At 39.3% G+C, this 13260-nt stretch overlaps 1 protein-coding gene across 26 annotated transcripts in view; it reads left to right on the top strand.

Moving 5' to 3' along the window:
• Positions 1-13260, top strand: part of LOC114691931 (ABI family member 3 binding protein) — a 211628-nt gene that overhangs the window by 123893 nt on the left and 74475 nt on the right. For 22 of the 26 annotated variants that reach the window (XM_037209689.1, XM_037209698.1, XM_037209695.1 and 19 more), the window contains exons 16-25: positions 314-388; positions 943-1017; positions 1866-1943; positions 6823-6864; positions 8498-8581; positions 9027-9065; positions 10334-10396; positions 10513-10581; positions 11216-11266; positions 13048-13107. The exons of 1 other annotated variant lie outside the window; for it this stretch is intronic. In XM_037209689.1, coding sequence (XP_037065584.1) covers positions 314-388; positions 943-1017; positions 1866-1943; positions 6823-6864; positions 8498-8581; positions 9027-9065; positions 10334-10396; positions 10513-10581; positions 11216-11266; positions 13048-13107 — 636 coding nt within the window. The remainder of the gene's footprint in view (positions 1-313; positions 389-942; positions 1018-1865; positions 1944-6822; positions 6865-8497; positions 8582-9026; positions 9066-10333; positions 10397-10512; positions 10582-11215; positions 11267-13047; positions 13108-13260) is intronic. 3 more of the 26 variants (XM_037209705.1, XM_028867517.2, XM_037209699.1) reach the window with 2 other exon arrangements.

The raw sequence follows: 13260 nt of genomic DNA, 5'->3' as shown, positions 1-13260 counted from the left end.
AAAAGTAATAAAACTGAAGCCTCATGGTAGGCTCAATTAGTAGTTATGAAACAAGGGAAGAATCTAGAAGAAAAGGAATTGAAAATAAGCTGAATGTGCAAAGCTGTTTTACGGGTTCTGATATTCCAGTGATGGGTGTTTTGTGGAGTGAGGTCATCTTCAATTCCTATTGAATCACTGGCTTAAAGCCTTGGCTAGGAATCCCTCAAGTGTCCCTGATATTTTCCTTTTTGGGAGACATTACTTCTTTACTTTGTATTTTATCCCTATGAACTTCTATTGCTTTTATAAATGTTGACATTTATTCCAACAGCAACAAGTGATCCTATTCTGGACTCTGTCCCACCTAAAACTTCTAGAACTCCTGAACAGCCAAGGGCAACACTGGGTAATATTTTTAACAAAAAAAAAAAATCTGTGCTTTGTTTTCCATTAAAAACTCCATAACCCATGTGGATGCCATTCTTCAAAAATGACCATTCCATCCCATTTCATCTAATCATTTATCTCTTCTCTATTTCTGAACATAGATGAATGATATATTTTTATGCAGGCATCTCTTATATTCCATTTTATGTATCTGTCACTTTCTCTCATACTGAAATAACTACCAAAAAAAATGGATTTCCGAACTTAGTGTTGTGAAAATATTCAGAAACTGCATGGACATATTTGTCATCTGCATCATCTCATACCATGTGCTTATGGCTTGCATTGCCTCATTTTCATGGACTGAGTCTGCCTGTACTGAGCAATTATCACTCTTCTAACTTTCTTCTTGCTCTACATCAGAGTGTCATCCACTAGCTGCAGGACAATGCGCATCTGTTTTTCATCCCTGTAGCATGCCCATTATGTCATCTTGAAAGCATGTTGAAATTCCTAAAATACCTCATTTTTTAACTGAAATTGTTTGGTGGGATGGGGTGTTTGTGTTTCCAGCTCCAAGTGAAGCATCATTTGACCCTCACAAGGTGGAAATCTTCACCAGTCCTGAAGTGCAGCCCACAACCGCTGGTAACTGATGTCCTTGGTGTAGTTGTATCCTCTGAAAGATGGGTAAAGTGACAGGAAAGAGTCAGTCACACTGGCCTTTGAGCATGTTTTTACTAATAAACATTTCCCTTCCTTCTCTACCATGAGATTCTACATCTACCAGTGAGCTGAGTTATTCATAGTTAGCCTTATGATAGACCTCAAGGAATTTGCACAATCTTGATATTTTGAAGAGGAATTTTCTTAATTGCTTTCAACTTTGTCAACTAGAAAAGTATAGCAGAAGCACAGGTGATCATTATTTCAAGTATATTCTTTTCTGGTGAGCACAGTAATAGTGTTTAATCTATAGTAGATCAAATCGATTATCAAGTAGTACCTGAAATCCTGGATATGGTAAAGAAAGGTGTGGAAGAGCTCACGTCTTATAAATTATTTAAATAATAAAGTTCATTAGTGTCTGGTAAAGGTATACATGAACTACAAGATAAGATATTCTGAATTTTCCATTCTATAAATCCAAAATGTCTCATTGGCTTCTTCCCTGCTATTAATGTTATTCTTTGGGTTCTTAACTTATCTTATCTGGAAGGACTCCAGGATGTTCAGTCCATTTACTCGAATAGTATTTCTTCTCAAGTATGACCTTAAGTTCTCCTCTATAGAAATGTAGTTCTTCTGAGTCCAGCAAATACTTAAACTTATTGAGTATGTACTCTGTAGAAAGCATTCCTGTGTGGGCACCCAGGAATCTAAGGCAAGCATGCAGTCATTCTTGCATTCCATAGGGTCATGTGTTTATGTTTACAGGCTCAATGTGGCTGACCTTTGAGAAATATTCACCAACGCTCTATTAACTCTTCTTTCAGCTCCCCAGCAAACTACGTCTATCCCCACCACATCTAAACGACGCTTCAGACCTAAGCCACCGCCAATAATCAAACCTGGTAAATCAACATCTCTTTAACTTTTCAGGTTACTTAAATCCAAATAGATCATGCTCACCTCTCTATAGTAAAAAGAAAATTACATTTTTCTGTAGGACAGTTTCTTTATAAAACTTGAAATAGCTAACAGTAATACAAAAGCGCACACAGGGGTCTCCAATAGAATGTTCTTGGATTTGGGGATGGGCTGGGGAACAGGTCCTGCCCCAACAGCTCACAATATAAGATAACTATCATATGCTGGGTATGCATCCACTTCGAAGTTTCTGATGGACCAGTGCCTACCACACTTTCAGTTTTGCCATTGAGCAAGCTGATATGAAGAGGATGTTTTCCTGGTCTTCAAGTTTCTTATATCCCAGAGAGTAATAAGAATGAAAGTAAAGCAGAAGATCATAAAACTTCAGCCTGTAGTACTTGTGTAGAAGTTCCAAGAAAGACTGAGTTGAAGCCACGAGTCTTAAAATACTTGTAGTATTCAGATGGAGAAAATGGCAGGGGGAACAGCTATTGCAGCCTGAGGGGGTTCATGTAATTTATCAACTTGGGGGGGTGATTTCCATTGGCTAATAGTATGCTCGTGCTTGCTCAGCAAAGGGACTTGATGCACTTACATTTGTGATGTAAATGTTTTTCTAACCTACATTTTTGTGATGGTGTAGATATTCTTTCCTTCAGCTTTTCCTCAGTGCATACTTTGAGAGCAACTACTAAATATGGCAGGGTTTTGAAAGGTCACCCTGTTCCTTCTTGGAAGATTATTTTACTATCTCTAACATTGAATTAAAGTGTTTTCCTTCCCATCACCAGAAAGAACTACAAGTCCAAGGACAAATGTGAACGTTCTTAAAGTCCTGAACCTACTCAACACCATTTGTGTTACCTTCATATTCCTGTGGGGAAGCCAGCGCTCTGGCTCCGCGGTAGACTGCCAGTAGCTGTTTGTTCTGATTCATTTGGAAAATGCCAAGTATCTCACAGGCTGTGTGAGTTCTATGGCTATTTTGGCTGTGAGTAGCTGGCCCTTGAGTTAGTAGATCTGAGCTCAGATTAAGATGCCATCTAGGGCCAGCACTTGGGATGCTGTTGCGGCTACTGTTGGTTGGTTGATTGCATACACAGTTCTCAGGATGTTTTGGGAAAAGGTCCTCAAGCTCAACTTAGGAGTTCTTTGAAAAAGTGACTTTCAATTTGGTGTTACTGGATTTTTCCTTGTGTTTCAGATCATAGTATTATGCCTATCAATCATTGATTACTAACACTAAAATATATTCCCATTACTAATAAATATGAAGTAGGGGGGTGAAAAATAATTAGACCAACTTAAAAGCACAGATTAAAATCAGTCAGAGAGCACCAAAGCTCTCTTCCATAAGTGATTCTCTATGCCTGGAGCATGAAATATTCTTTTAATGGAATATTTCTAAAATCCTCCAAGATGATAGATTTATCCCACTTAATTAGTGTTATATTTTCCCTTTGTGGTTTTATATACCAAAATAGAAATTTGTGGATTATTTCATTTCCTTTTAACTCAGTAAAACACAACTAATTTCTTTGAAACTTAAAATATCTCTCATTCTAGAAGTGACACCAAATGTGATAATTTCTCTGATCCTCATTTGTAGTGTTCTAAAAATAATGCTGGAAAATTGATTTATGCAGCTCTTTGGTTCAAGAAGTTCTGATTTCTATGTTAGCGTCTAATGCAATTTTTCCATGGAAAGTATGAAAACACAACCAGATGACCTCAGCACAACTGGGCCCTTTGGTATTATCATAGCATTGCTCTGAGCTATGTGGTGGATATTATGTTCATGACCATCACACAGAAAACAGAATTATAGCCATGGGAGGGAGTGAGGGTCCCTTGTCTGTATTACAACATACTTTCCAGTACCAAAGTTGAGTGAAATCCTGATGCCCTGAATAGTAGCTTTTCAGCTGAAGGCAACAATGGGTTCTATCTTCTAAGAACCCTGCTTGTTTGGAACGTCTCAGTTCTTGGGTTGCAAGACCAGAAAGAGCTTTCTGCAATGTGCCAAGCATTCCTAGTTGGGGGGGGGGGGCGGTTTTTGGACACTGACTTCTGTTTGCGTCTCAGGAGACTTTATGGTGTATTTCTAAAGAATAGGAGGCTCTTTGGTAGGAGGAGTCTTCTCTCTGTTTCACTAAAATCAAAGTGGTTCCCTAAGCAAGGATGGTGGCACATACTGAAAGATCCAATGCTCTCCTTTTACAGTTAATCTGGAACTTACACAGCAGTCTTGGATACTGACTTACAAAATGAGCTGTGGAGAGCTTTGTCAGTTCTTGCTGTCATTGCCATATAAATTTTAAACCTTTAGCTCTGGGGAGAATGCATTCCACACTCTGCTATGTAAAGGAGTCTCAACTTGGATTTCCATCACGAGTGTGTTTACACGATGGAGTTATTAAAGCAAGAGCTTTTCTGCTTGAGTGGTCATGATTTATTTTTAAGATGGCATAAGGCAGCAGAAGCAGCTGCTCAGAGAACGAATTTGTGTAGCACACTCTGACAAGGCGGCTGGATCCAGATGTAGGTGTCACCCGGACAGAAAGAGAGCAGCAGTTCTCAACCTGGGGGTTGAACAATCATTTCACAAGGGTCACCTAAGACCATCATGGAATATCAGATATTTATGTGATGATTCATAACAAAAGCAAAAATACAGGTGTGAAGTAGCAACAAAAAATAATTTTGTGTGTGGGGGGGTCACCACAACATGAGGGACTGTGTTAATGGGTCGTAGCATTAGAAAGGTTGAGACCCACTGAAATAGAGGCTTAGACAAGTATGTAAGTGGCCCTGGCTGAGGGCGCCACGTGAGAAGCACAGTGTATAAAAATCAAGTGTCCTAGCAGTTTAAATAAAGAACTGTAGTGGGAAGGGATTAATGAGGTAGATGTGTTTTAAAAATCATTCTTAGGGAGGTTTGGAATGAGAAAGTGACTTTTATATTTATGCTGAGTTTTCAGTGGAGGCTGCTACCAGGCAGATGGAGAAAGGTGCTGTGTGTTTTGGTTAGCAAATTAAATATTTCTCCTCAGTAATTGTGTCTGTTAATTTCATGATAAACTTGAAAAGCATAAAAAAAATCTGCCTTATAAATATTGGTTGACATTTATGCATGATAAATCACAAATTTTAGAAATGGATTTAAGATATTCAATTAGAGGGTGTGTTATTACTCTTCAAAATGTCTGAATAGACACTTCTTAATTGGACATTTTAGTTATTTTTTTTTGCCAGAATTTTTATTTGGGAGTTGGTGTGGTTTCAGTCCTTTGATTTCTAAACATTCTCATAATCCCGGGGTCCTCACCTTCTCTGGGTCTGACAGTCAGTATCACCACCTGGGGGAGTTAACATCCAAACCTCACAACAGAGGGATGTTGAGTGGCCCGAGACGGCAGAGAGTGTGGACTGCATCTCTGTGGAGCATTTCTTTAGCTACAGATCTTTCGTGTTGTTTGAGCTCAGCAGAAAGGAGGTCTCTATTTCCAGCTGAAGTTCACAAGAGCATACAAACCACCAGAAGCTCCCCAGTATGAAGAATCCCCAACTTTCCCAGCTCTCGGCCGTTGCCTGTTCTTCCACCTCACTTTCCATGCGAGATGCTTTTCCTCAGTTGGTTTGGTCAAGGAAGCTTCACATTTGTTTTTTGGCTTGTTTTGTATGCACAACCCAATGCATTTCTGGAAAACCAGAGCCGCCTCCTCTCTTAACTTGTCTCTCCCACACAATGAGAACTGTTACCCTCCTGTGTTAACCCACAAGATGGTATTACATAGCCCTGAATTGCTGTTTTTTTTTTTTTGAATTATGAAAGCAAGTCATTTAGTTCCTAGAAAGTTGCTCTATGACAACTTCTGTTGTCACTCCCCGCCCCCAGCCCAAGTCAATCCTTGCTTTTTCCAAACCTACTACTTTCCCTGTTCAGACTATCGGAGTCAACTCTAGAGGAAGTACTATCCGAGCTGTATAAATAAGAGAAGGATTTACATTGTAACTAGAGCCAATGAATGCCAAATCAATTCCTTTCTTTCTGTGAGAGATAAAAGCTCTCATTTTTTTCCCCCCTTGGCTTGAAAAATACAGTTAATTTTAATTTGCTTTTTGAAAGAAAACTCCTTTGAGTAGAATAGCACAAAAACTACTAGAAATAGCCTGTTTTTTTTTCCCCTCCCAAACATAATAGATGGAACCAAATAGCCAGCATGGAATAAAATAGTTTGTTCACATCTGATTTGACCACTGGAGGGTTTGTTTATCATACCATCATCATATGTTATCTAATTTATTAAGCAGTTCATGAAACCTGAGACTATACTTGGATACGTATTGATATGCTAACCCAAATGGATCTTGTTTACTAGCAATATGTACTCGTAACCACAGACAGGGTGCACCATCAGAACTTGTGGCCCTTTTTACACTTGAGTTTCTTATCTTTAGTGAAAGAACGTGAGGTCCAGCCAAGCCAGATACCGTTCAGCACTAACAGAACACAACACGGGAGAAGGCATGTTACCTGCTTCTCACTTCCGGGGGGTGAATGTGGTTGCTTTGTAAGAAGCAAAATGGCAGTTGGCAAGACATTCAGAGCACCTTCCCGGGGATGTGCTAGGGACAGCCATCGGGTATGTGTAGTGAGAGCCCCAGCAGAGGTGAACGGCACAAATGACAATCCTCAACTCTTGCTGGGGTTTATGCGATGGGTGTGAGATGAGCAAGCCTCGGCACCGTCATCCAGAGGAGCCTAAACCTTCATCAAGGAGCGAGCTTGTCTCGTGGTAAAGGATGCCTAAGTCCTGCCCTTCAGCACTGCTTTGACATTCCTTGCTTTCATTGCAGCCCCAGAGCCTGAGACTCTACCATCAGCACGGTCAACAAAGGGTAAAGCTGCTTCCTTGAATCACACTGAAGAAATGGCCTGTATCTCTTTCTGTGTTCAACTTTTGTCCTTAGCTATGTGTTACTTTGAAAATACTTAACTGCCCTTCAGATTTTTTTTTTTATTTTATTTTATTTTTGCAGCTGCTTTTTGCAACAATATCTGCCCTGTGCCTGGGCTTGGCTGAATAGAGGCTCTGGGACACCCATGAAAGCCACACTGCCTTGGATGTGACTCATTCTTTATTGTCCTGTCTTATATTCAAGGAGATTTTCCTTAGCTTCTTCTAACTTGTTATTTCCAGTGGAGACATCTGGCTTCCCCAGGCATAATTGTGCTTCCCTCTGGGAGGTTTTTTTTTTCCCCCTCACTTTTCAAAACGCTAACATTTACAGACTTTCTTGAAAAGAGCAATGATCATTCCAGATCTGAAAACTCGGATGTGTCAGTAGATGATGCATTAGGAGGTAGAAAAGAAAAAGAACAACAAAGACAACCCTTGTAGCTTTTCTTTTTCTTCAAAAGAGAAAAAAAAAAATGAAACCAAACTAAAAGCAAACCAAGCAAAGAACCCCGTTCTGGTGCCCTTCTAGCCAATTACGCACATTTTCCTTCACAAGAAGTCCTGGTTAGAGTATTGCATCCACAGCTTCCAAAGAGCCATGCCTCTGCCCTTTTTTTCCATTTCATTTTCCAAACTTTAGCTGGCTACATTTTTATTCATTTTGTCTAAAACCACAGGAATTGATTTCAGTAGAAGAGGTTACTTCTTATGTGGATAAAATTTCACCACTTTTAATTTGCTCAAGCTACAAGTTAAGAATTGAGCGTCTTCCACATTTAAGTTGATTTTACGTTTCTCCTGTGACTTGATTCCTTCTTGATAATTTTGTGTGTGGTTTAGGGTCCCGGAGCTCTGGGAAAGTGTCTGTAACAACGTTATCTGGACACACAGTTACTCCTTTCCTTAATGGCTGGTGTCACTATTGGCAGATTCACATTCATGGGATGATACATCAATGTCCATTTGTCTATGTGTTCTTGGTCATCCTTACAAATTTTAAATCCTATACCTCTAGCCTATAAGTATATCTCATTTAAAAAATGCTTCCCTTGATATAGTTTCTAAACTCATTTTTCCCTATTGTTTATACATGGACTTTTTTTTACACCAAGCAGAAAAAAATCTCCTGCTTTGGAATACTAAGACAAATTTTAATTTTTTACTCTTACTGTGTCAGCAAAACAGCCTTTCTCATGTTCTTCCTGATGGTATAGGTTTGAAACTTTTGTGTGACCATCTCATCCAAACTATACACTAATTTTGAGATTTTCCAAAATTGATTTCAAAGTGAAAGAATAAAGAGATCTCTTGGGAAATGTACAAATCTTTGACCAAAAAAAAACTGTGAAGAGAAAGAGAAGGATGGAGGGAGGTGAAAGAGAACAAGACAAGGGTGGTTTAAAAGAAAAAACCACCCTAAAGTTCATGTAACTGGGTGATGATAGTGGCAAAACTGAATGTGTTCAGATTGAATCAAAAGGATTAAATATGTGACTAAATGACATGTATCATTTACTCTCAGTTTGTAGCACTATTCTTTCTCTGCTAACTAGACATTTTCCTTTCTTTAGCTCCAACAAAGACCAAACGACCAGGCCGCCTCCGCCCCCGTCCTAAAACCACACGTAGTCCAGAAGTACCTGAGTCCAAACCCGGTAAATGTGGTATTTAGGGTTCCAATGACCAGGGATTCAGTGCGGAGGCTTCTAGTCTGTTAGCTGCCACCCTCCCAACAGCTGGGCTTTAGGGAACAATATGGTTGGTTCTCATAGTTGAGCATCTGTATACTCTCTGCATTCCTATCAGGTATGATGCATCCATATCTTTATTTGTGATTAGTTAGTGTACAGTGTGAAAAGTGGCCCACTTGGTGGATTATTAAAGCAAGAATCCTTAGAGTCTTACAGCTGATACCTATCCAGGACAGCTGAGGTTCAGAAAAGCAACAGGGAAAAGGGGGTAAATGGGAAAAGCCAAAGTGGAATTACCTTCAGAAAAAAGCGCAGTTTGCATATAGCTTTGGCCTTAAGGCACAGTGTTACCTTCCTTGGGATGCCACACCACAGTATAACTAGTCTTCTTGGCATTTTGCTTCCACAGCTCGGGAACCTGCCACTGTACCGCTGGTACCCACAACTGGTAATTCTGCATCCTCTCTTGCTTTCTCGCCATTTTATTTTTTTCTCTTCACGGTCTCCAAGCCAGGCATGACTGAAGTTTTGTCACTCCATCATGCTGTCAACCATGCTTCCCTTCATTTCCTGTGTGGGTGGGAAGAGCCTGAGCACCGGAGAATTCTTCCAGTACACTCTGCTACAGTAGCGCAGGGAAGGTCTGTGGTCTTGAGCACAGCTTCCCCGTTCCCTGCTGACCCTCTGTCCTTTAATGGCATGTCCTGGTGTTCCTCCTCGCAGATGTCTGTAGTCTTCTGGACTAAACAAATGGCATACATTTTCCAGTGCTGTGGCTTTCGTTGCTTTATTCATCCAGCCTGTAAGACTCTGAAAAGCTGCACATTCCTACTGGAGAATGTATTTAGCATGTTTGGATACCATAGACTGATTCTGATCTGGGGCCCAGTATGAAACTGGTAGTTGTCTTTGCAACTTGAGAATATTAAAAGTTCCAAGATGGCTTTTATTCTTTTTAGTGGTAATGCCATGCCTCTGATTGTTTCATTGTAACTTCTCAGAATTCAGTTTGTCTCTGATCATTTTAAGAATTTCCCCCAGATCAGTAGCCATGTGTCATTATTTCTTATGTTAATAGCAGATGTTTATGGCTAATTTTCCAGGTTTCTTCTTAAACAACTTTGAAATACTCGATCTTACTGGTTTGTGCTTAAAAAAAAAAAAGAAAAGAAAAAAGAAAAGAAAAAGAAAAAAGTTACCAGCAAACAGTAAAACTGATATACTTAATCCTTCTTAAATACATCATTTAAGAAGAAAGTTGTATGATAGTACTTTTACTCAAAGACACATTTTAAGCATTTCCTTAAGACTATTCTTCTGGGGACTGGAGAGGTGGCTCAGAGGTTAGGAGTACTGGTTGTTCTTCCAGAGGTCCTGAGTTCAATTCCCAGCAACCACATAGTGGCTCACAGCCATCTGTAATGAGATCTGGTATTCTCTTCTGGTGTATAGGCATACATGCAGACAAAACACAGTATACATAATCAATCAATCAATCAATCAATCAATCATTCAGTAAATCTTTAAAAAAAAAGATTGTTCTTCCATTGAAAACTAATGGTGCAAATGAATGGCTAAAATGAGCATTTCCACCTTTCCTGGAACTATTTTTATATTTACACTGAGTCTTCACAGAGTGTTTCTCAGCTTATACATCCTTAACTTTGACAGTCACAGCCATGCCCATTATGCTAATTTTAATACCTTTTCTTTTAGTTCCCAAACTGTCCCAGAGACCCAAAGCAACACGCAGGCCAGAGGTACCCCAAATCCAGCCTGGTAATCAACACTTTCAATGCCTTAGCATGTAAATGGGAAAAGGGTCTACAAGTAACATTGTTTTCCACACCAACTGCTTAGCTGTGACACTAATTACGGTCCTTTTTCTTCTTCAGATTTAAAACCACCAAAGCAATTGCCTCCTAAGCCCAAAGCCACACCTGACATGCCACCAACTAAATTCGGTAAACGTAATTCCCATCGTCCTACTTAAGACGCTTTTATCAGTGGAAATGACATTGAAAGAGTTTATATATTTGACTAATTAAAGAACCGAGTATCATAATTTTGTTCTTTATCTTCTGAAAGTAGATAAGTAAGAATAAAGAACATTTAATACCTGATAGTCTTATAAATCCCACACTTTAAAAAAGCATTTTTATGCCTTCCTGAGTTTATAATGAATAGAAGTTAGACTTTTCTGCCCCTGGGACAATTTAAAGTGACTTTGCTAGCTGTTTATGGGTAATACACACAGGAGGGGACATGTGTTCCTCCCTCATGGGCACAACCAAACAAAGACTTGCCACATAGGGATTGGCTTCCTCTGAAATAACTTGTTGGCATCTTAAATAGTAATTATTAACTGGGTGGCTTTCTACTATATTAAAAAAATAGTTTTGAAAATTGTTTACAACTGAAATTTTCTCCTAAGATTCCAATTAGTATACAACTAAGAGAGCGTCTCATTATAAATAAGCCCATCAGTTAGCAAACTACATCAACCTAGATTAAACTGCGCTCAACGTCTCTGAATTAAATATTATGAGTACTTGAGATTGTTTTTTCTTCATCTGTGTTTTATGTTTAATGATGCAGCCTATGAGCAGCCTGCTACACTTGGAACTGAAGCTCCTGCCCTAGCCATAGGTAACAAATGTTTTCTTAACTGACGTTTCCTGGAGATTTCTCCACTGATCCCTCTCATCATCTGTGTGTTCAATTTAATCATCATTCACTTATTTGTTTCTGAGAAGGACGGGCTGTTTTTGGCAGGGGCCATGTTAGCATCCCGACGGGCATCCCTGTATCTTCTCCGCCAACAGCACCTGGATGGTACACTCCCTTTGATCCTCAGGGTCAGATTGCTTTCAGCACTTGCTGCTGCCAGAAGTCAGAAGGCTCTGTCCATCTGTCTTTCCAAGCAGCGACTTTTTGCAGTCTCTGCTTGTGCTTGTGCGTGTGTGGGAACAAAGAGAGCTGGTTGGAGCTTGCGATGATGAGCCGTCATTTCTGATAATGGTCCTTTCTCCTTGATTCCATACTATTCAAATGCAAGCGGACCTTTCTGTTGAGAATTCATCTTGTGAAAAGACGTTCTGACAATGTCTTCCTCCTCTTGTCCCAGTTTCTTTCCATCTCTGTGTGCCATTAACTTGGATGCTGCTCTCTGGTGCATTTTAATCTAGCTTCATGCTTTGGTTCCCTGAACCATTTGGGAATGGGAAAGTCAGTCTCTCTACCAATGCTTAGAGGACATTAGATAATAAGAAATTTGAATCTTATGTGGAATCTCCTAGATTTAATGCCAGAGTTGTAAATTTTCATTTCTGATCTATGAAGACTTATTTATAGAAATCGTATATACTGAGATGAAAAGCTGCATTATTTCCTTTTCATTCTGAATTATCTTTATTCTTTCAGTGTGTGTGTGGGGGGTTTCTAGGAGTTGAAACTAGGGTCTTATTCGTGTTACACAAGTGATTCATTGCTGAGCAATTTCCCCAGCCCCCATATCTCTTCATACACTGGGTAATTGCATGCAAAGTATCCATTTGAGATAAGTACAGAAACATAATAAGCACCACATATACTGTGAAGAGAAGGCAGGCATTTATATCTATCTGTATGATTGGCACAGATCTTCAGAAAACAAGACAGTTAGCAATACTTGTCCTATTCTCACAACCACCACTCCTCCCAAAATTAATGGTGGTGAATGTCTTTGAGATACAACAGAAGACTCTGTAGCCATTTTCAGAATAATTTAGTATAACACATTCTAAAGCTGTAGAGCCAGAGTGCCATTATAGGTAGGTAGACTCAGACAGTCCAATATAGGAAAATAACTTTTCAGTAACTTCATTCTAGGTGAAATGGTGTGTGTGTGCCGGATAGGTGGGCATAGAATCTGGCCAGCTACAGGCAGTAGTATTCCCAGACATCACAAATGCTTTTAAACATAACAATATTGTAGTCCTTGTCCACCTCTGTGTCAGAACTAACATCTTCTAATTTAATAGGTAGAAGACTTTTGGAGTCTATTAATTTAGCAGGCCACTAGCTTTCACCAATCCAAAAACTAAGAATGTCATCGGAGAGCACCTTGGGCCTACAGAATAGTTTTCCCCATCTTGCTGTACCTGCCTCTCTGATGTACCCACCAATGTATTTTAAATTTGCCTTGATTGATGACTTTCTTTGTTCTTTAAAAACAATAAAAAGCTTTAGGAACCTGTTTCCACATTGGAATGTGGAATTTGGAATAATCTAAATCTGTGTTTCTGGGCCATGGTCATTCAAAATATCTGTCTAAAGAGTAAACTATCTTTATTCCTTTAAGAAAAAAGTAACAGGCTTAAAATGTTTCACCTTTAAGATAAATCACTGTGTACATTTCTTAATTTCTGTCATGTATTGCTTTTGGTCAGTTACTACCACAGACATTGAACCTGTAATTACGAGAACCAAGGCTCCGGCGACAGCATTAGGTAATGACCTCTTAGTCTTTATACACAGTCTCTGCTTACTGTTGGATCCATTTCTGTCTGGATTGAGGGGATTTTTCTTCCACAAAAATGTCTTATCATTTACGGTATTTCTCATTTCAAATATATCAAGAATCCTTAAAGGATGTTACTTGG

This window comes from Peromyscus leucopus, chromosome 12 (assembly GCF_004664715.2).
Source record: "Peromyscus leucopus breed LL Stock chromosome 12, UCI_PerLeu_2.1, whole genome shotgun sequence".
Classification (NCBI taxonomy): Eukaryota; Metazoa; Chordata; class Mammalia; order Rodentia; family Cricetidae; genus Peromyscus; species Peromyscus leucopus.
Note: the sequence above shows the minus strand (reverse complement) of the source record. Positions and strands in the feature narration are given on the sequence as shown.